Source organism: Apodemus sylvaticus, chromosome 9, assembly GCF_947179515.1.
Source record: "Apodemus sylvaticus chromosome 9, mApoSyl1.1, whole genome shotgun sequence".
NCBI classification, from domain to species: Eukaryota; Metazoa; Chordata; class Mammalia; order Rodentia; family Muridae; genus Apodemus; species Apodemus sylvaticus.
Genome location: NC_067480.1, coordinates 105,834,112 through 105,856,242, shown reverse-complemented (window position 1 = coordinate 105,856,242; position 22,131 = coordinate 105,834,112). Strand labels below are relative to the sequence as shown.

The window sequence follows — 22,131 nt, the reverse complement described above, 5'->3', positions numbered from 1 at the left end:
CTGGGCGGCGCTCTTGGGCCACGCCCTCCCGGCTCCTTCCTCTAGGAGGTCTCTGAGTTCAAGGTCATCTGGGACAAAGCATGTCCCACATCCAGGCATGGTGACACACACCTTTAATATGTGCCACACCTTCTGCTGGAGGCCTACATAGGAACATTGGAAGAAGAGAGACTCCCTCTTCTTCGCCTGCTTGTCTTGTGGGACTGAGCAACTACTGGATCCTTGGACTTTTATTCACAGCTGACCAGTGTCGGGGAGTTGGACTGCAGGCTGTAAGTCATCAACACATTCCCTTACTACATAGAGACTACCCATACGGTCTGCGACTTCAGGGAACCCTGACTAAGACGGTTTTGCCTGCCTGCATGCATGTGGACCATATACATGCCTGGTGCCTGCAGAGGCCAGAAGAGGCTGCCAGGTCCCCTGGAACCGGAATTAAGGATGGGTATGAGCTACCGTGTGGGTGCTGGGAACTGAGTGTGGGCCTTCTGCAAGAACAACAAGTGCTCTCAGCTGCTGACCCATCTCTGCCAGCTCCTTGAGTATTTCAAATTGCATGAGGGCTTGGGCATAATGACTCAGTGGAAAAGCACATACAGTGGATGCATGAAATCATGGGTTTAATCACCATCATTAGGAGCTGTACTGCTAACAAGGAGAAATGAAATTGCTGTGGGGCTCACACTTTACATTTATTTGTTTGTGGTATGTGTGTGTAGGTGTATTAGTGGCTTGGTATTCGTGTGCTGATCAGAAGACAGGACAACTTCCGGAAGTTGGTTCTTTTTCTCCCATGAGTATTCAACTCCAGTCCCTAGACTTCTTGGCAGGAACCTTTCCTGCTGAGCCACGTCACCTGCTGTCACCTGCTGTCACCTGCTGTCACCTTCCCTGGCTGACACTATTTCTATTGCACAGTGCTGCTCATGAAGAGACCTGAATTCTGCCACTAACTCACCTCAAGTGTTCCAAGTTGTAGACTTATTGTTTCTGTTCTACCTATAAGAGGCACATGAAACAGATAATAAAAATAAAAACCTACAAGAGAACTGATTTCAGAGGACAAATGTGCCTCTCCAAAAGCTGGCGGATAAATAGATACAGAATAACCATCAGTGCTTGTGTTCTCTTTCTCCTCTGCGTGGGTGCCAGGTTGGCACACATGTGTGCACATGGGTGTGCAAGCTAGAGGTCAGCCTCAGCTGTCAATTCTCAGGACACTGTCCAGTTTGGTTTTCTGAGAGTGTCTCTCACTAGTCTGCAACACACTCATTCTGCAGGTAGCCTGCTGGCCAGTAAGCCCCAAAGACAGGGTTTCTCTGTGTAGCCCTGGCTATCCTGGAACTCACTCTGTAGACCAGACTGGCCTCGAACTCAGAAATCTGCCTGCCTCTGCCTCCCAAGTGCTGGGACTAAAGGCGTGCACCACCACTGCCTGGCTCTGCCTGTCTTTATGTCCAGAGTTTACTTGGCTAGTGTGTGTACGTGCATTTATGTCTGTGTGTGCATATATGTACGTATGCATGTCTGTGTCTGTGTACGAACACAGTTGACACTACTTATTCTCTCCCCACATATTTACTGAGGTAGGATTCTTGAGCTCAAGAATTCCTTGCCAGAGGAATCGTCTCTGCCTCCTGAGAGCTGGGATTGCAGGTAGCTATTACAATTTCTACAAGGGTCCTGGAGATCTGAACTGTAGTCTTCACAGCTGGGCAGCAAATATTTTATCCACTGAGTCATCTCCCCAGCTTGTACCTGGCCTTTTTGGTGTATTCTGGGAATTAATCTTAGGTTTCCAGCTTAGCAGCAAGAACCTTTACTTGTCTTTTCTGTTTTCTCTTCCCCTGATGCTGCTTGGGTCTTGGAGAAGGTGGTGATATAGGTGTTTTATTCAGAGATGAGATCACGTAGTCTCAGCCAGTTTGACCAGTTTCTGCATTAACCAAAATCACATACTCAAAATAACTTTTTCTTCCTTTTGAGAAAGGTTCTTGAACTCACAGAGATCCTTCTATTTTTTGCCTCCTGAGTTTAATAGTGTATGTTTATTTAACTTGAGAGGAATAAAATCATAAAAACAGGGTGAAGAAGGTTGCAATAATTACTTGCCAGCACCTTCGGGCACTCTCCCACTGGACTAGGTCTTCGAAGATCTTAGAGGCTGGCAGGATCGACCAGGAGAGGGGAGGGGCCGGAAAGAGGGGCGGGGCTTGTGCCGGTTTCTTGGCCTCTGTAGGACTCTCTGGCAAACTCCCGCCAGCACTCGATAGCCGGAAGTCGTCTTGCCTTCGCCTCTAGGAAGCGGAAGTGTAGGGGCAGCTGGCAACTGGGTTATTGCTTTGAGAAACCGGCTTGTGAGGAGCGGCGGGAAAGGCGCGTGTCGGCTTCTCACTGGCGCAGCTGTCGCGGCGATCGCCGCTGCCCCGCCCTGCCCAGGCGTCGTTGCAGGCACCAGAGTGGACGAAGCGCGGCCCGGGCATGTGCGGCCGGGGGGATGCGAGCGCTGCGGATGCCGCGGCTGCGCGGCGGGTGACAGGTACCTCGGGTAGCGTGGGGAGGCCTCGGAAACAGGAGAGGGGCCAGTGCGGGAGGCGACCGTGAGTCCGAGTCACCTTGGGCTTCCTCTTGTACTCTGACTCGGTTTTCCCTCCAGTGTCCTCTCCGCGAGCACCTCAAGTTGTCTCCGCGGTCTTCTGTTCTTTGCGAGTGGCGGTGGGCTCACTCCAGCAGTCCTGACCCCGTTTGCAGTGTAGGAGGAGGAAGCGCCCCCAGGACTTTAGACCAAGTCTGACCCTAAGTAGGTTGAGAACCAGCATTTTGCATAACTCTGGAGAAACAAGTTGGTGTTTTTATAGGTTTCTGTTTTCTGGTGATGCATCAGTGGGTGATAAGATCTCTTGGCGTGAAATTGGACGGTTCACTTCACTTTTAGCTTGTGATCTGCGTGCATCTCCTACACATTGTGGTCGTGAGCTCTTCTTGCTGCTGGGCTGAAATCTTTCTTGTTCTGCATTTGTTGCCAGCTTTGAGATGGGGAGCGTGTTTCGTTTGTTCTGAGACCTGTGATCTTATCCTTGCCGTGCCTTGGAAACATCTGTGCACTTGCAAGCTTATTGTAGTATAAGGTTCTTTATTTTCTAGTAAAATACCTTGAACACTGCCAAACGCATGAAGACATTCATATCTGTTGCTTCCCCGACCCCTTTGGACATAGGGTCTCATAATCCCAGGCTATCCTTGGAATTCTGGCCACCACTGGACCTGCTTGGAGACATTTTAAAAAGCTAGTTAACAACAAAACTGGAACATATCGTAGTCTTTCCACTTGACTTGCTTTTGGTAAACTTAGCTGAAACTTTTTCTTTCTTAAATAAAAAATTTGATTTTGCTTTACTTAGATTTTGTTCTGTGTGCACAGGACAGCTTAGTGGAGTTAGTTTTCTCCATCCACCTCTGTGTGGCTTCCAGGGATCAAACTCCCAGGGATCAGTCCCGCAGGCTTGAATGGCAAGAGCCTTTGCCCACAGAGCCATCTTGCTAAAACTTTCTTCTTTGCTTTCTTGAGGGAGGAAGAGAAAGGGAGAGAGATCTAGATATCACAGGGAGACACAGATCTGTCTGTCTATATCAAGAGAGGAGAGAGAGCGAGAGCGAGAGCGAGAGCGAGAGAGCGAGAGAGAGAGAGAGAGCGCGAGAGAGCGAGAGAGAATATGAATATGTCGTGTGTTGTAGAGACCAGAGGACAACTTTAGAAGAGGCTTCTGTCCTTCCACTGTGGGGGTCTGGGGATTGAACTCAAGTTTTCAGGCTTTGTAGCAATTGCCTTTATCCACAGAGCCATCTCCCTGACCCAAAACTTTATTAAAAGAGGTAAGCAATACTTTGTATAGTAGCAGGGTATCTTAGTGTGCATTTAACTCTTGGGGAATAGATGGAGCTATGGAGACACCTTAGTTAGACCGTCTCTGCCGGGATCCAATCCTTTGCATTCATATGAATAGTAATTCATTGGAGTGGAAATCAAATGTTTCACAGAGAAGAGCTATTAGGAAATACCAAGTTTAGTTCATTTCTTCTCACTTAGATTGGATGTTTCCCGTTACCTTAGTTTGTTTGCTACACACACACACACACACACACACACACACACTCACATTGAACTCAGTCTTTAGACTTGCAGTTGTAGATTTTTCTTTTGCCCCCCTTTTTTTTTTAAGAGTTCTTTAGCTTTTCCTTAGGTTACAAAGCACGAAGCAGCTGTACAGCTGCCCTCCCGTAGCCCCGGCACTTGGGAGGGAGGTAGCGGCAGTAGGATTTGGAGTTCAAGTTTGTCCCTGGCTACATATCAAGGTAGAGGGCAGCATAGGTCATGACAAGAACCTTCTTTTGAAAGGCAAAGGAGGAGGTTGGTGGCAACTTTAGAATCATGGTGCCTGCTCTGCTTTCCGGAAAGTGAAAGCATTTGCCACACACACCTGCCACTTGTAGTTTTAAATATTTTATTGTGGATCTGCCAGCGAGCTTTAGTTGGAATGCTCTAGGAGCTCATGGGTGGCTGCTAATGAACTCGGGCCTAGAACTTGTTAGAGTGCTTGCTGGTGTCCGCCACGCTGGCCAGCACTGCCCTATCAGTTCCTGTCAACTCGGAATATTTATCTTCATAAGCAGCACAATAGGACCACTAGGGTTAGAGTGCTAGTGGGACTTACAAGATGGAGGAAAACATTCTCAGGCGAGTGCTTCAGTGAGGGTCTTCACCATTTCTCGGGACGCGCTTTCCTTCCAGTATCACTGAAGAGAGGTGGAGTGTGGGGTCAGGTGTGCAAACCTTTACTGTGTAGCTTTCTTTCTTTCTTTCTTTCTTTCTTCCTTCCTTCCTTCCTTCCTTCCTTCCTTCCTTCCTTCCTTTCTTTCTTTCTTTCATCTTGGTCCTATCTGCAGCAGTGGGTGCTGACTGAGCAAGGGTGTGTGCTTTCTCTGTAAAGTACTGCAGGGTGGGACAGGAGACGCAGCGCAGCTGTTGAGAAAGAGCCTTTACTGTTCTGGCAGGGAACCTGAGTTCTGTTCTCTGCACCCACAACAGACAGTTTACAACCCCCGGAACTCTAGCTCATGGAGGTCCAATGCTCTCTGGCCTGTTTGGGTACCTGCATGCACATGGTGTATATAAATTCATTCAGCCTCACGTACAGACGTATTAGTAAAACTAACAAATCTTTAAAATATTGCAAGACTACCTCTTGGTATGTAGCTTTTCACTTATCTCCTTCTTACAATCTTAATCTTTTTTTGTGTGTGCTTTTTCTTGTGTGTTTGGGAGGCGCATTCGCGGGTGTGTGGAGACCTGAGGTCATTGTTGACAGTCTTCCTAATGGGGCTGGAAGGATGGCTCAATGGTTAAGAGCACTGGTGTCTCTTCCATCCATGATTCCCAGCATCTACATGTCAGCTCACAACTGTCCATAACTTCAGTTTTAGGGGGACCTGACCCCCTATTCTGGCCTCCAGAGGCTTCAGGTACAAATGCGGCACACATTATCTACAGGCAAGTAAAACACCAATACACATAAGAAAAAAATAAGTCTTTAAAATAAAAATATTTTTATCTATCTATCTGTCTATCTATCTATCTATCTATCTATCTATCTATCTGTCTGTCTATTAAAAGAGTCTTCTTTACTCTCTACTTTATTAAATTTGGATTTGGTTTTTTCGAGACAGGGTTTCTCTGTGTAGCCCTGGCTGTCCTGGAACTCACTTTGTAGACCAGGCTGGCCTCGAACTCAGAAATCCGCCTGCCTCTGCCTCCCAGAGTGCTGGGATTACAGGCGTGCGCCACCACCGCCCGGCTTTTAAATTACTTTTAAAGCAATGTTTTTGAGATAGGGTCTTACCATGTATCCATGGCTGGCCTTGGAACATACCATGTAGCCCAGGTTATCTTTGAACTCATAGAGATCTTAGTGTACAACAAGAATGTCTGTGTCAAGGGGATTTTCAGGTTCAGTTTTTGACATTAAGTGACCAAGTCTGGAGGAAAGTCACAATAACCACTTTAATCCTTTGGGATGGGAGAGGCCATAGCAGTCTGCTCGGCTGCTGCTGGCTTGGGTATTTTATAGGTCCCCTGGGTCCTCTTCTTTCTCCTATTAGACCTCTTGAGATACCTGCCCCAATGCCTTCCAGATGTGCCCCTTGAAATGTCTCCTAGAAACTAGGAGCCACCTGCTGTGGCGTCCCTCTGTTTCTTTCCCTGCTGGTCTGTACGGTAACTCCTCCCCAAGTGCTCTTCGCACCAGTCGTGTGCTTGCTCCTGGGCTTTGTAAATCAGAGGGACTCGGCCCACACCTGACTCAGAAAAACCTGACCCTGCCTTTGTTTTTGAGAGGATGTGGTTTGCACAGTTTGAGTCTGCAGAGAATGCACCACTTCCCCTAAAACGGATGGGAAATGGATAACAGCACTGTAGGCACTGACACTGTAAGGCACAGGGGCCTGCTCCTAAAATCCCAGGAAGCACCCTAGCTCCAAGCAGCTGGGGTAACTGAATAAGACATTTTAGAACCATACAAACCTACCAGTGGAACAAAGCAAGACTCTAAACTGTGCCACTTAGTTCCTGCATCTCAAAGATACGGCTCTGGGCTTCCCTTGTCTTATTTCTCAAATGGGGATGGTGGTGCTTCCTTTGTAAAGCACATCTGTGGACTGACTACTGATGTGCCAAGTGTCATGCTGTGGAACAAAGTAGACGCGACTGGTCCCCTCCAAATCTTTGGTCCTTTGGTCATTGTGTAGAGAGACCAGGTAACAAGATGCACGTGAGAGGCTTTTATACCCCCGTCACTGCTCCTGCCTGTCCCTGCATTGAGTTCTATCTCACCCCAAAGCTTAGCCTTCCTGTTTTCAGTCTACTGTTACACTATACCCACACATGCATTTGTTCACAGATAGACCCTAGTTTTTTGGCTAGACTTTGCATATTAGGGAGACGATGCAGGTTTTTCCTGTCTAATTGAGTGACCTTAGTTAATATTATACATCTGAGTCCACCTATTTTCCTGAAAATTTGATTGTTTTTCTTTAGAGCTAAATAGTATTTGTGTGTGTGTGTGTGTATGTAGAAATTTCTTTTTCTGTGTATTGATGGATAACTAGTCCATCTTTGGATGTATTCAGTATAGCAGCAGATAGCAACAGTAAACATGGAGGGACACACATCTCTATGCGGGGTGTGGGGTTATTCTGGATATCTATCTAGGAGGTAGTTAGGTCATATGGTAGCTCTGTTTTTAATTTATTGGGAAATCTCCAATGCTATCTCCACAATAGCTGTATTAATTTGTGTCCTCATCAACAGGGAATAAGAATTCCTCTGTCTCTCCACATCTCCGCAGCCTTGGTTGTCAGTTTGTCTGTTGACAGTCATCCTGACTGGGTGTCACCTTAAAGGAGTTTTAATTTGCCTAATGGATAGTGATAGTGAACACTTTTAGAAAGACTTACTGACCATTTGCATTTCTTCTTTTGAAAACTGTCTGTTCATTTTGCTTTTGCCCCTTTGTTGATTGGCGGTGTTATTTCCTTCTACTGAATTTCTGCAGTTCTTTGTAAATTCTAGATATTCTTCCCTTGTCTGAAGCATAGGTGAGACCAGCTCCCATTCTCTGAGCTGGTTGCTCTGTTGGTTGTTTCTGTTGCTGTATAGAAAGTCTTTAGTTTTGTCTCATTCAGTACTTGGGGTTAGTTTCTGTGCTACTGGTATTCTATTAAAAAAGCTCTTGCCTATCCCAGTATCAAACAGTATCCCTTGTTTTCTTCTAGGAGTGTCAGGCTTTATTTATTTATTTAAATTGTTTTTAAAATTTAATTAATTAATTCTACGTTTTTATTTATTAGTGCACACCAGAAGAGGCCATTGGATCCCATTACAGATGGTTGTGAGCCACCATGTGGTTGCTGGGACTTGAACTCAGGACCTCTGGAAGAGCAGCCAGTGCTCTCACCAGCTTACTGAGCCACCTCTCCAGCCCCAAAGTTTTAGGTTTTAAGTTAAGGTCCTTAACTCAGGTTGAATGGTTTTTGTACAAGATGAGAGGTGATCTAATGTCATCTTCTGCAGGCAGAAACTCAGTGTTCCAGTGCTGTTCATTGAGTTCTTTTCCCCAGTGTATGTCTTTAGATCTTTGTGACGTTATCATTTTGTGTCAGGGCCTCTGTTCACTGATCTGCCTCTCTGCCTGTGTGGCAGGACCAGCCTCTCTTTATCACTGTAGCTCTGTGCTGTAATTCCAGGTTTGCCTTGTAAGACCTGTAGCCACATTCTTTTCTCTTTTTGTTGAAAATTATTTTTTTCCTATAGTATATTTTGATTATTCTTTTCTTTTCCCTAACTCCTCCCAGATTCTCCCTACCTTCCTACCTTGTTCTCTGTCTACTGTTACACTATACCCACAGACATACCCCAACCCTAACCCTAACTCCCCTAACCCTAACCCCTAACCCTAACCCTAACCCCTAACCCTAACCCCCCTAACCCTAACCCCTAACCCCTAACCCTAACCCTAACCCCTAACACTAACCCCTAACCCTAACCCTAACCCCTAACCCCTAACCCCTAACCCTAACCCTAACCCCAACCCCTAACCCTAACCCCTAACCCCTAACCCTAACCCTAACCCTAACTCCCCTAACCCTAACCCCTAACCCCTAACCCTAACCCTAACCCTAACCCCTAACCCTAACCCTAACTCCTAACCCCTAACCCTAATCCTAACCCTAACTCTTACCCTTACCCTAATCCTAACCCCTAACCCTAACCCAACTCATTGTCCCTTTTTTTCTGTCTTTAAAAAAACAAACAAAACAAAATCCCCAAAACAAGAAGTACACCCAACAGGCAAAACCTAAAAAATGAAGGAAAATGGAAACCAAATCACACAAGTAAAAGACCAATAAGACAAAGATGACCCAAATAAAGCAATTGAAAACAAACAAACATATAAACATACAAAATCTACAGAAACACAGTTGAGTTTGTATTGTGTTGGTCATTTACTACTGGCCATGGGCCTGCCCTGGGGTGGTTAATTACCCAGGTAGGCTCCATTTTTCCTTTGCAAGTGGGTGTCAGGTGCAGGTGGCTTCTTGGTTAGGGATGGGAGCCTGCGTCCATGTCCCCCTCTCCGTGCTGCACCTGTGCAGGCCCGATGTCTGCTCTCTGTGAGTTCATATGTGCATCAGTTCTGTTGTGTCTGGGGGGCCCTTCCCCAGGGGCCAGCCATCATCTCTGGCCCTTATAGCCTTTGCCAAGCTCCCTGACCCTAAGGAGAGGATTTGATGAAGATGTCCCATGTAGGACTGCGTGCTTCATTAACACATGGAATGTTTAGGGTTTGTTTGGTTTTTGTTTATTTATAGAAAAGGTAGCTGGGCCTGAACTTACCAGTCTTCTAAAAGAAATACTTTGTATTTCTATACTTTATTTTGTTTCAATTATTTTTTAGTCTTTTGTACATTGTATAAGGTAGGCTTTTTTTTTTTTTTAAGATTTATTTTATTTATATGAGTATACTGTAGCTGTCTTCAGATACACTAGAAGATGGCATGGAATCCCATTACAGATGGTTGTGAGCCACCATGTGGTTGCTGGGAATTTAACTCAGGACCCCTAATAGAGCAGTCAGTGCTCTTAACTACTAAGCCATCTCTCCAGCTCTAAGGTAGGCTCTTAATTATAATATCAGTTAAAAAAAAAGTAGATCCTAATTGTCTCACTCAGTGTCTCACTTAGTATATATCTCCCCCCCCCCCTTTGGCTTTTTGAGAAAGGATTTCTCCATGTAGCCTTGGCTGTCCTGGAACTCTGTGAACCAGGCTGGCCTTGAACTCAGATCTGACTGTCCCTGCCTCCCAAGTGCCGGGCCTAAACATATGCAGGACACCCAGCTCACTCAATATCTTTTATGTCTATCTCCATTAGGAGATTTTAACCTGGAATGGGTGTGGCCAGGAAGAGCCCTCTGTAGCCAGACTTAGCCTAACCTAGCACAGACTGTTTAGTACTTCCACCTTCTCATCCTCACAGCCCCACCCACAGTTAAATGCTTACCTTTTTTGTTGTTTTGTTTTTTGAAACATTGTTTCTCTGTGTAACAGCTCTGGCTGTTCTGGAACTGGCTTTGTAGGCCAGGCTAGCCTTGAACTCACAGAGATCCGCCTCCCTTTGCCTCCTGGGTGCTGGATTAAAGGTGTGCAGACCCTGGCCTTTTTTGTTGTTGTTGTTGTTTGTTTGTTTTGTTTTGTTGCCTAGGCTAGTAAATTCTGATTTTGGTCCAGCTTCCTGAGCAGCTAAGACTGTAGGACTGAGTCCCCTGGCCTGGCTTTTACTTTTCTTTGTGAGGCACTGGTGAGGAATGTGCATGCTAGGGTAGGCAAGGCTTTCAGTCCTGAGCCACAGTTAGAGAGAGGGAGGATGCTGACCTCTGTATAGCCCGGGGCTGGGGTGGGACTGGGAGTGGGGCTGGGGTATCTGATTTAGGAAGTTCTGTTGGCTGGTGTCTCATGACGTCACTCAAAAACTGGAGACTGCAGACATCTTGTGCAGTGGTCTGGATGCTGTCTGGATGCAGATGTCAGTTTGCTTGGAGAGGCTGCTAATGGGAGGCTCTGTGCCACTTCCCAAGGAACTTGGATTCCATTCTTTGTAGATGGGAGCCGATAACATGAGAAACTACCGAATGTCAGATGGCAGATCCAGTCTTTGAGTTGTTACTTTTGAAGTGTACTACATTGTTTCCTAGAGTAGAGCTATGGAAACTGAGCCATAGACTGGGTAGCTTCTGTTAGCAGATCTCTAGATTGTCTTCCAGTTTTTCTGCTAAAGTTCTCAGTTGAGGTGTGGCAGCACCATATTCCCCCTGAAAGTACGAGGGAGGACTTTCACGTGCCTCCTTTAGTCTCTAATAGCCCCAGAGCCCCAGATACTCCTTGACTTGTGGTATAGCTCCAGTGTTTGCTTCTCTGCTCACAGGCACTCTCTCTGGGTCTGTTCACATTTCTTTCTCCCTCTCTTAACACTAGTGATACTGGGTTACTGTCCTGATGACCAAAATGTTACCGCCTTGTAAACACTCTGTCTCCAAGTCGGTGCCCATTCTGAGGTAGCGGGGTTGACTGCCACACTGGAGAGTTCAATTTAGCCTCCATTACTACTAGTCATTTACAGTCTGTCTTAGCGCTGCTTACCCTCAGACTTTAGGGAGTTGCATGCCCTGCATGTGACCACCATCACCTTTCAGGAGGGGAAGTGGTGCACTTACAGAAAGGGCTGTAGCCAACCAGCTAGTTTTAATTCCTCGACTTTCCCACTTTCCTCGGTGTGGGTCATCATGGTGTTAAGTGATGTTGGTCTCAGAGGTATTTGTTTCTGCTCCTTCACCATTGTCTTGTGTCCCTAAGTATTGATATTTTGTGCTTCCTCGTGGAATTTGAACAATACCTTCTCTTCTTTTTTCCTCTGTAGGACTCTGTTACAACATGGGACTCTTGATTGCACTGGCCTTACTGTGCCTGTTTTCCTTAGCAGAAGCCAACTCAAAAGCCATTACAACCTCTCTTACCACAAAGTGGTTTTCTGCTCCACTGCTGCTGGAAGCCAGGTAAGGAGGATGGTCTTCTCCTGATGGAGTACTCTAGACCTAGGCCGCCGCAGCAAACGGACGCTCTTCATCTGCGTGTTAGCTCTCCCTGACAGTGACCCTGTGCTCTGCGGTGCGTCCGTGCACGAGGAAGCAGACCCATCTGCCAGCTGCTTAGGCAGCTTTCGGGACATCTTCCCTCCTGTTTCTGATGGTGGATTGACACTGTCTCTGTGCATGAGGATGTAGCTGGGCATGTGGCTGTTAGAGATCTTGATTTCTTCCTTAGCCCTAAGGGACCCAAAACATTCCTGTGTATAGTTTTAGATTGTGAAGGAATTTTAGCTCAGTGATTGCCCATGAAATGATATATACGTTTAATTGAAGTAAAACTCTTGAATGTTTTGAGCAGCTATAGGTACTATTAGAAACATGTAAACAAGTATTATTATTAAAATTGAGAGCAGCAATCATTTATTGTCAGATAGTATAATGGCCAAAGAATATAGAATGATAGAGATATTAATGAGTTATAAATCAAATCAACTTGAATTTATATTGACTACTAGTCTAAGAAAATGGGATTACCACCAGATTTACAGATTCTGGAGGACAGTCAGGTTGCTTGTAGGAATACATTCTCTTTCTCTATTCACTCACTCACTCACTCACTCACTCACTCACTCACTCACTGTGTATGAGGGACAGAGTCTTGCTATGTAGAGACTAGGCTAACCTCAGACTTGTGATTCTCCTGTCTCTGTCTTCTAATAACAAGTTTTGGGATTATAGGCATGAGCCACCAAGCCCAGCTAGCTCTCTTTTATTTTTTCCATAGATGAAGACTTTAGCAAGTTCCTAGCAGTTTGCATTATTTGGATCATGGCTGTGAGCAGGGTGACTGTGAGCAGGGTGGCTGTAGTCAAGGTGACTGTGAGCAGGGTGGCTGTGAGCAGGGTGACTGTGATCAGGGTGGTGGTGAGCAGGGTGGCTGTGACCAGGGTGACTGTGATCAGGGTGACTGAGCAGGGTGGCTGTGAGCAGGGTGGCTGTGAGCAGGGTGACTGAGCAGGGTGGCTGTGAGCAGGGTGACTGTGATCAGGGTGGCGGTGAGCAGGGTGACTGTGACCAGGGTGGCTGTGATCAGGGTGGCTGTAGTCAGGGTGACTGTGAGCAGGGTGGCTGTGAGCAGGGTGGCTGTGAGCAGGGTGGCTGTGATCAGGGTGACTGTGATCAGGGTGACTGTGATCAGGGTGGCTGTGAGCAGGGTGGGTGTGATCAGGGTGGCTGTGAGCAGGGTGACTGTGATCAGGGTGACTGTGAGCAGGGTGACTGTGATCAGGGTGGCTGTGAGCAGGGTGGCTGTGAGCAGGGTGGCTGTGAGCAGGGTGACTGTGAGCAGGGTGACTGTGACCAGGGTGGCTGTGATCAGGGTGGCTGTAGTCAGGGTGACTGTGAGCAGGGTGACTGTGAGCAGGGTGACTGTGAGCAGGGTGACTGTGATCAGGGTGACTGTGAGCAGGGTGACTGTGAGCAGGGTGACTGTGAGCAGGGTGACTGTGATCAGGGTGACTGTGATCAGGGTGGCTGTGAGCAGGGTGGCTGTGAGCAGGGTGACTGTGAGCAGGGTGACTGTGAGCAGGGTGGCTGTGAGCAGGGTGGCTGTGATCAGGGTGGCTGTGATCAGGGTGACTGTGACCAGGGTGGTGGTGAGCAGGGTGGCTGTGAGCAGGGTGGCTGTGAGCAGGGTGACTGTGAGCAGGGTGGCTGTGAGCAGGGTGGCTGTGATCAGGGTGGCTGTGAGCAGGGTGGCTGTGACCAGGGTGGCTGTGATCAGGGTGGCTGTAGTCAGGGTGACTGTGAGCAGGGTGACTGTGATCAGGGTGGCTGTGAGCAGGGTGACTGATCAGGGTGACTGTGAGCAGGGTGACTGTGAGCAGGGTGACTGTGACCAGGGTGGCTGTGATCAGGGTGGCTGTAGTCAGGGTGGCTGTGAGCAGGGTGGCTGTGAGCAGGGTGGCTGTGATCAGGGTGACTGTGAGCAGGGTGGCTGTGATCAGGGTGGCTGTGAGCAGGGTGGCTGTGAGCAGGGTGACTGTGAGCAGGGTGGCTGTGAGCAGGGTGACTATGAGCAGGGTGGCTGTGAGCAGGGTGACTGTGAGCAGGGTGACTGTGAGCAGGGTGGCTGTGAGCAGGGTGACTGTGAGCAGGGTGACTGTGAGCAGGGTGACTGTGAGCAGGGTGACTGTGATCAGGGTGGCTGTGAGCAGGGTGGTGGTGAGCAGGGTGACTGTGAGCAGGGTGGCTGTGAGCAGGGTGACTGTGAGCAGGGTGGCAGTGACCAGGGTGGCTGTGATCAGGGTGGCTGTGAGCAGGGTGACTGTGAGCAGGGTGGCTGTGAGCAGGGTGGCTGTGAGCAGGGTGACTGTGAGCAGGGTGACTGTGAGCAGGGTGGCGGTGAGCAGGGTGGCGGTGATCAGGGTGACTGTGATCAGGGTGGCTGTGAGCAGGGTGACTGTGAGCAGGGTGGCGGTGAGCAGGGTGACTGTGAGCAGGGTGACTGTGAGCAGGGTGGCGGTGAGCAGGGTGGCTGTGATCAGGGTGACTGTGAGCAGGGTGGCTGTGATCAGGGTGACTGTGAGCAGGGTGGCTGTGAGCAGGGTGACTGTGAGCAGGGTGGCTGTGAGCAGGGTGACTGTGATCAGGGTGACTGTGAGCAGGGTGACTGTGACCAGGGTGGTGGTGAGCAGGGTGGCTGTGATCAGGGTGACTTTGAGCAGGGTGGCTGTGAGCAGGGTGGTGGTGAGGACTTGCACCTGAGTTAGGGTGCCGCGTGCACTGAGAACAGACCCTCCCAAGTAGTTTCCTTATTCTTCCAGTCCTGTGTTACACTCACCCCAGTCTCCACAATAGCAATGGAAACATGGATGTTTGGGTTTTTTTTCTTAGTTTTCTGTAGATGAAGAACTTTGTGTTACGATGTTTTAAAGGTATTTGTCAATAAGGAAATGGTATGTGTTCTTTGCACATCACTCACGTTATTCATGATTAGGGCTGTAGGTGGCTTACCTCGGTGCTTCCGTAGAGCCAGAGAGCAGTAAGAGTCCCATCCTCTTCTTCCTGAAATAGCAGCTGAGATGCTTTATACCAAATCCACAGATACGTTTACTCACAGGCATAGGAATGCACAGCTAAAAAGCAGAAAACCCCCCCCCAGAATTAATGTACTACACAAAAGATACCAGTGTTTGCCACAGTGCCTTCTAGTCTCTTCCGGGTTACTTCAGTGGATTTGATAGTGTTAATAAGACTAGTGCACTCTTATGTGTTTCAAGAAGCTGGTTTATGATTGTGTGAGAAGTACTTAGCCCGAGTGAGCGCTTGTTTTGTTACTGATGTTGTGTATTGCATTTTTCCCTTACTCAGTTCATGACTTGGTGGTCATGTGCTGCATATCGTGACTTATCGTGTAAGCTGTTCTAAGGCCAGTCTGTTTGTGTCAGTTATCAGACAGCCTAGAAGAATAAGTCTCATGGAGGCACTGAATAATCTATTAATACTAATGGGCACTTCGTGAAACCCAGTTTTAGAGAAGCTGTGCATTGCCGGTTCTTCCTTTTCCGTGTTCCCGTGGTTAGCTTTGGAGGAGTGAGAGGGTTGGCGAGGGATGGGCGGGCTTCCTGTGGCAACAGAAGGAAGCTGAGTTCTAGGTCATAGTTTTTGTCAAGACAGTGAGAAAGATCACCACCACATTGGGGCTGGGCTTCAGAGTGACCATCAATGAGTCATTCATTCAGGCATGACGTACATTTTACTTCAGGAACTTTAGACTCTTGAAGGAAAGGAAATTCAGAAAGTCCATTATTTTAAGATAATAGTGTAATAGTAAAAAATAAGTTCTTAGGTTTGATTTTGTTAGATGTGTACTAATTTTAAGCTAAAATTTGGTGATGTTGAAAATTTGTTGGTTTAGATGCTTTTTAAAAGCTTAACACACTGCGTTTATCCTTCCAGAAATTGTTCTGGGGTTCATGTTTGCTGTGGGAGAACCTCTAGCTAACACATTTGCCCTTCATAAGATCTCTCAGAAAGGGTGTGAGTGGGACTGCACTAGAATGGCCAGTTCCTAATTCTGCTGTCACGGCTGATGAGTTCTGCTGATGGGTTTCATAAGTCGTTTGTATATTAGGGCTTCCCTGTTATTACAGCGTTTTTATTGTTCCAGGTTTCTTAAGAAATAGCTACTGAGTAACAGTATTATTATGCTGTTACTAATAGCTAAGGAAATAATGAAGCTTACTTTCCATTAAGAAAATTCACAATTGGGGAGGGGGTATCCGGGAAAGGGGAAATCATTTGGAATGTAAACAAAGAATATAGAAAATAAAAATATTAAAAAAAAAAGAAAGAAAATTCACATTATGCATAAAGAAGTATAATATGTGTGTGTGTGTGTAAAAGGCAAACTACAGACATTTGGGGATGTAAGTCTCCTTTCATTCTCACTAGGGATACGGTCTGTGGTGAAAGATCTCGTCGTCTCATTGCTGACATGTCCCTCTTTCCCCCAGTGAGTTCCTAGCAGAAGATAGTCAAGAGAAATTCTGGAGCTTTGTAGAAGCCAGTCAAAACATTGGATCATCAGATCGTCACGGTAAAACTGAAGCCGATACTTGTTTGACTTTGTGGTCTGGGGAAATGTTAGAAGAAAATGGTCATCTGTGTTTAATACGTGTAACATGGCAGCTAATAGATAACTTTAATGACTAGCGTTGTCATGGTAGGAAGATTGAATGATCTTAGCCTAGAGCATGGGAAACCTATGGTCTGCGACTGAGCTATTCCCAAACCCCTACTGATTTAGACCAACACATTATTTATTTTCCTTTGGAAGAGATGAGGTCTTCCTTTGTGAGCTGGCTGATTATATAGTCCTACTGCTTCAACCTCTTGAATAACTGGGCTATTGGTAGGCACCATTGTGTGAGCCACAAATCGTTTTGTGTGTGCACACAGTTTGTAATTGTGACTGCAAACGATTCCTTTCTTCCCATTGCGTTTGCTCTGTTGTGCTCTTTTGTTAATGTGCTTTGGGACTACTTAACAGAAATACATTTTATTGTAGATCATTTAGTATTAAGTTTATCTGTCTGTTTCGGTATGATCTAATTATACAACTGGTCTATTTGTGCTAAGTGTATTATCATTAAGTTAATGCCACCAAGCATGTTTTTTGATATGCCTGCTGGCCACTGAATACTGGAGTGTCTTGATGTCAAATTAAGTTGTATCTTGTACCGCTCAGTTTTAGTTTATGGTGTGCGTTCTTGAACATTTCTAATGCAAATATAGGTTATAGACACTGCTGCCTAATAAGATGCTAATAGAGGAGACACTCATGCACCACCTAATGGTGTTCTGGTCAGGATGGGCCACAGACATGAGGGTGGTGCCACCCAGTGAGCTCTTAGTTGTCATGATTTGGGTAAGTGCACTTTATTGATTCACATAGTGAGGAGAGTCGTCCGATAGTATATTGCTCTGAGCATGTCTTCCCTCAGTGACATATGACTGTCATTAGGATGTTAAACACCACATAGACAAGTGTTGCTTCTTACTGGATCAGATATGGTTGGAAACTGACTACTGTTACATTAAATGGAATGGGCTACTTTTACATTTCTGCTAAAATAGCCTTTTAATGGCCATCTGAGTTTTGTGACAGGAATACATACAGATTTGATCAGCATTTTAAAGTTTTAGTCATGTAGTCATGTAACTTAGAGTGAACTAGAGTTGTTTGTAACAACTTATTTCAGAGCTGGAGGCCCAGCCCATGGTGCTGATGGCCACAGCCTGACTGCCAGCTCCCATTCCCAGCGGCTCGCCGCCGCCTGTCACTCTAGCTCCAAGGGGGTTTGATGCCTCTGTTCTCAGGGCAGCCATGTGCATGTATTAACACACACAGACATATCACTGAAACAGTAAGCCTCAAACACATTTTACTTTTCTGATTTCATGTACTAAATGGGTTAGAACCTCAAGTCTTAACATTTAAAATAAAATTTCAATATAAATATTCTGGATAACGTTATCGGGATGTGAACTGATAAGAGCATGTTCATTGTTTCATTATTCATTGTTCTACCGTCCAAAGATTGACATTAATTTCTATGAATATTTTGAGGTATTTCTTTGTTTTATTTCACGTAAGATGATGCTAATGTGATATAGAACCTTTTATATTCTGCTTTTAAACTGCAAATTATGGGGCTAGGGTAATAACTCAGTGGCTGAAGTACTTACTGTGCGCGCTGGAGGCCAGTGAGCAGGAGGGGCAGCGTTTAGATCCCAGAACCCTGTGGAACCAGGCAGGCATGATAGCCACCTGCCATCTTAGCACTCAGGAGGCAGAGACAGGGTCACCAGATCTGGCTGGCTGGTAGATTTAGCTGCAACTAGCATGTTCTGGTGTCGCGGAGAGAGCTTGCCTCAACATGTAAGTGGAAAGAGATTGAGGAAGATGCTTGGTATACATTTTGGGCCTGCATACATACATAGGCGTGTTCATGTCAATTGAAACAAGTGTGCTCTCACATACATGTGTGTATACCACACTCACATGCCAACTCACTATTTTTCCAATTGAAGATTTTTTTTAAGTTATAGCTCATGCTGCAGTCAAAGCTATATGAAAACTTAGTTGTCTGTTTCTTGTGTTTCTTGCTTGCTTTTGAAAGCCATTTAAAACATTTTTATTTTTATTTATTTTTTACACTACACTTACACGCACATGTATACACATGCACACATCCTTATATCGCAGATTTGTCCCCCTGCTTTTCATTTATTGGAGGATTTATTCATACTAGCACACAGGTATCTTTTTCTTTCAAACAACTTTACCTAGCTTTTTTGTTTAAATGCTCACGGTCAGGTTTTATGACACTATCGATATCTTATAAATCTTGTTGTGCTCCGTAGTGTTTCAGAGCACAGGAGGATGTCGTCGCCTCTGCCTATGGCATCCAGTCAGTAGTAGGCTCTTGGATAAATGATGTGGTAGGCAGACATTCTGGGATCCGAGCAGTGATGTAGCCGGTCTGCGGAGGCAGAGTAGAGAAGACGTTTCCTTTCCCGAGCGATCTCTTCACAGGACTAGGTCATCTCGGTGAGTAGGAAAGCAGCAGTCCAGGCAGGCAGCCTAGCTCAGAGGAAGGAAAGAAGGTCTGTCTGTTCTGGGCCCCAGGGAATTCTCGTCCCTTGACACAGGTTCACGGTGGTCCCCTGGAAACAGCTCATCATCCGCCTTCACAGGCTGCCTTGTGCTCTGTGACTGTCCTCTTGCTTGTCCGCCCTCATGCCCGTCCATCCTCTGCGTGCTGTGCTTCTTCCACAGATTCAGATCATTCCTATTATGATGCCATATTGGAGACTGCGTTTCGGTTCCTGTCACCTCTGCAGCAGAACTTGTTGAAGTTTTGTCTCTCCCTCCGTTCCTACTCAGCCTCAATTCAAGCCTTCCAGCAGGTAAGAAGACATCGTGGGTCCAGGGGAGAGCCCCTTGGATGTGGTGTTTTGTCACAGAAATATAAAAGTAAGTAATTCACTGGCCTTGAGCTTGGTTGACTGTGTAGCTACTGCTGACTTGAACTCTGCCTCCTAGAGCTGAGTGCTGGGTTGTCGGGTGTGCTCTATCACACTTGCTCCTCAGAGCCTTTCCCAGTACGAGGCTGGCACTGCACAGAACTCTACAGTGCTGACTCTGTTTACTTCCCGTCTCCCGCCCTTACCTTAGCACACGGCATTCTGCTTCTGTTTCTGTGACTGCCCAGAGTAGGTGCCTCCCATGAGTGCATTCTTACAGTGTTTGTCCTCTCCGTGTGTTCATGTAGAATAATTGCTAATGTGCATCCGTGTGGAGCAAGTCTTAGGGTTTCCCTTTGGCTGATTCCTTGTCCAGGTCTGTGCATTTCTCTTTCTTTATTCGTTCTTTCCCCAGCTGACATAGGTCGTTCCACCTTTTGGCTCTCATCAGTAGCACTGCTGTAGAGAGCTGGCATCTGGGTCTGCTTGCCTTTCTGCTTTCGCTTCCATTGCTTTTGTACGTGTGTGAGTCACGGGCCGTGTGGTGATTGAACTGCAGCCTTAGGCCCCTGTATTAATATTATACGGAACCACAAACTGCTTTGCATAGTGACTCCCCATTTTTACTTTCCACCCACAAAGTACAAGGTTCTAGTTTCTCTGCGTCTTCCTCAATACTTCCTTATTTTTTATCTTGGACATTAAACGTGATGTGTAGTTACATCTTGGTTCGTCTATTTCTTTGCCTTTTTCTCTTTCTTTTTAAACATAGGTTCACTTATGCAGCTGAAGCCATCCCAGATGTCATACCTCAGCCACTAAAACCCGGGTCCTCTGCAAGAGCAGGAAACCCTTTCCACCCGTGACCCATCTTTACAGCACACAAGAGTGCATTTTTTTTTTCTCTTTACTCTGGTTGTATATTTATGACCTGGTTTCATTGACTGTGGCAATATGCCTTACTATATTAGTAAGCATTATCCTCCTGGAGAGGTGAGACTATTTAGATTTTAATCAAATCAAGTTAAAGACAGATTTTACTCCTTCCTTTGCACTAGCCATGGTCACCTGTCCAGAAGCCACATGTGGCACATGGCTATGGATTTGTGATGCAGATGGTTCCTGTGCCTAAAGTAATCACCTGTATGTGGAGTTGGTGTGTGCAGACGCCATTCTGCCCCTTTTTATTGCTTTTAATACCTAGTTCGTTTACTATGGGCTTTGACTTAGAGACTTTTTTATTTTATTTTATTTTTTTGCTCATGTATGTGTGGGTGTGTGTGGGTATGGGTGTGTGTGGGTGTGGGTGTATCTATAGTAGATGCCTTCCTTAGACCTTCTATATAGAAGGAGAGAGTCTTACTGAACTTGGAGCTGGCTTTTTGGCTAGCTCACTGTGGTGGCCTTAGGAGGCTACCATGCTTACTTGGCTTGTTGGGTGGGTTCTTAGAGTCTGAACTCTCATGACCCTCATGCTTTACCCACTGAGACATTTATTCGCTCTATAGAGATTTATATTCATTTTGATGTGTGATTAATTTTTCTTACCTCTTAGAGGTTAGCCTAGCTCCCTCTTCTGTTGGATTTCTGTAGTGCTAAGGAAATACCTTAGTATGTTCCTGAGATTTCCTGCTTGTTCTCTTGCATCTAAAAGAGGTGGTGGTGGCACACGCCTGAATACTTAATCCCAGAGCCGCCTCTCCAGCTCCATCCTCCTGTGCTTCTGTCCTGCTGAAGTTTTCTACTTGAGAAGTTTCTCCTTAACACGGGGCCGTGTCTTAGAAGGGAGTCCTGGCTTGTGATCTCTGTAAGATACTTGACAAGTATGCAGCCTCGGTACTTCTGACCTTTCTGTAGGAACCTGCTGCTGCCTGCTACTGCTAAGAGTGGACACAGGCTGGTGTTGGCCTCCTGCACTTGCCAGCGGAAACTGTTGTCTGCTCTCTGGCGTGGCTGTTTTCAGGGTCCTTACCTCCTTGTTTCTGTGCTAGTCCTGGACTGGCAATATTCTTGCCTCTGCCTTCTGATTGAATTAACAGGTGTGGGTCATTGTGCCTGGTTTGTTTCTTTAGATTCTATAGAATTTCTATGTAAATTAGGACCTTCCTATTAACTTGCATATTATCTTTAATTAGGACAGGGTAGTTTTGTTTTTGACGTTTATTTTATATATATGAGTGACTTGCTCATCTCTGTGTCTGGGTACCATGTGCGTGACAGGATCCTGTAGATGTCAGAGGAACACGGCGGGCTCCCTGGAACTCAATCTGCGTGGCAATGAACTGCCTCCTGGGTTCTGAGAGGCGAGCCTGAGTGCTCTGCAGGAGCAAGAGCTACATCAAAGAAAATCTCACTCCCTCCGCCAGCAGTGCCTAACTGCCGATAGTTGAGGCCTATGGTTCATCCTTTGTCCATGCTAACCTTGTATAGACTGTGCAGATAGCCACAGCTGCAGTGACTTTGAGAGAAACTGCCATATGTTCAGAGATGAGACATCTTTTTCTGCACATCTCCCCGTCTTCTAGCTCTTACATTCTTTCCACCCCTCTACTTCAGTGTTCTCTGACCCTTGTGGGAGGTGGTAATAGCTGTCCCACTTGGCTGAGTCCTATGACATCACCTGTCTTTGATACTTTGGCCAGTTTCTGTATGGGTTTCTGTGGAAACTGCTACTCACCGCAGTCAGAAGCACCTCCACACTACACACCTTACACACACACTAATCTGTGGGTGTAAACATTAGTGAATATTTAGAATGCAGTCTGAGGCCACAAAGCAGTAAGAGTAGGCTACCTCACAGGATCCTCCCAGATTTCTAGAACCAGACAAAGTCACTTTAGTCTGTGGAGGGACCTCAGGCCAGTCACTGAGAGAGTGGTTGGTTGGGTCACTGCCATGA

At 46.4% G+C, this 22,131-nt stretch overlaps 1 protein-coding gene across 2 annotated transcripts in view; it reads left to right on the top strand.

The window, feature by feature from the left end:
* The first annotated feature begins 2,302 nt into the window (after window positions 1-2,302).
* Uggt1 (UDP-glucose glycoprotein glucosyltransferase 1) overlaps window positions 2,303-22,131 on the top strand; it is a 104,968-nt gene continuing 85,139 nt past the window's right edge. For both annotated transcript variants that reach the window (XM_052192940.1, XM_052192939.1), the window contains exons 1-4: window positions 2,303-2,542; window positions 11,531-11,666; window positions 16,217-16,299; window positions 19,045-19,175. In XM_052192940.1, the coding sequence (XP_052048900.1) occupies window positions 2,485-2,542; window positions 11,531-11,666; window positions 16,217-16,299; window positions 19,045-19,175 (408 nt within the window). In that variant the 5' untranslated portion in view covers window positions 2,303-2,484. The remainder of the gene's footprint in view (window positions 2,543-11,530; window positions 11,667-16,216; window positions 16,300-19,044; window positions 19,176-22,131) is intronic.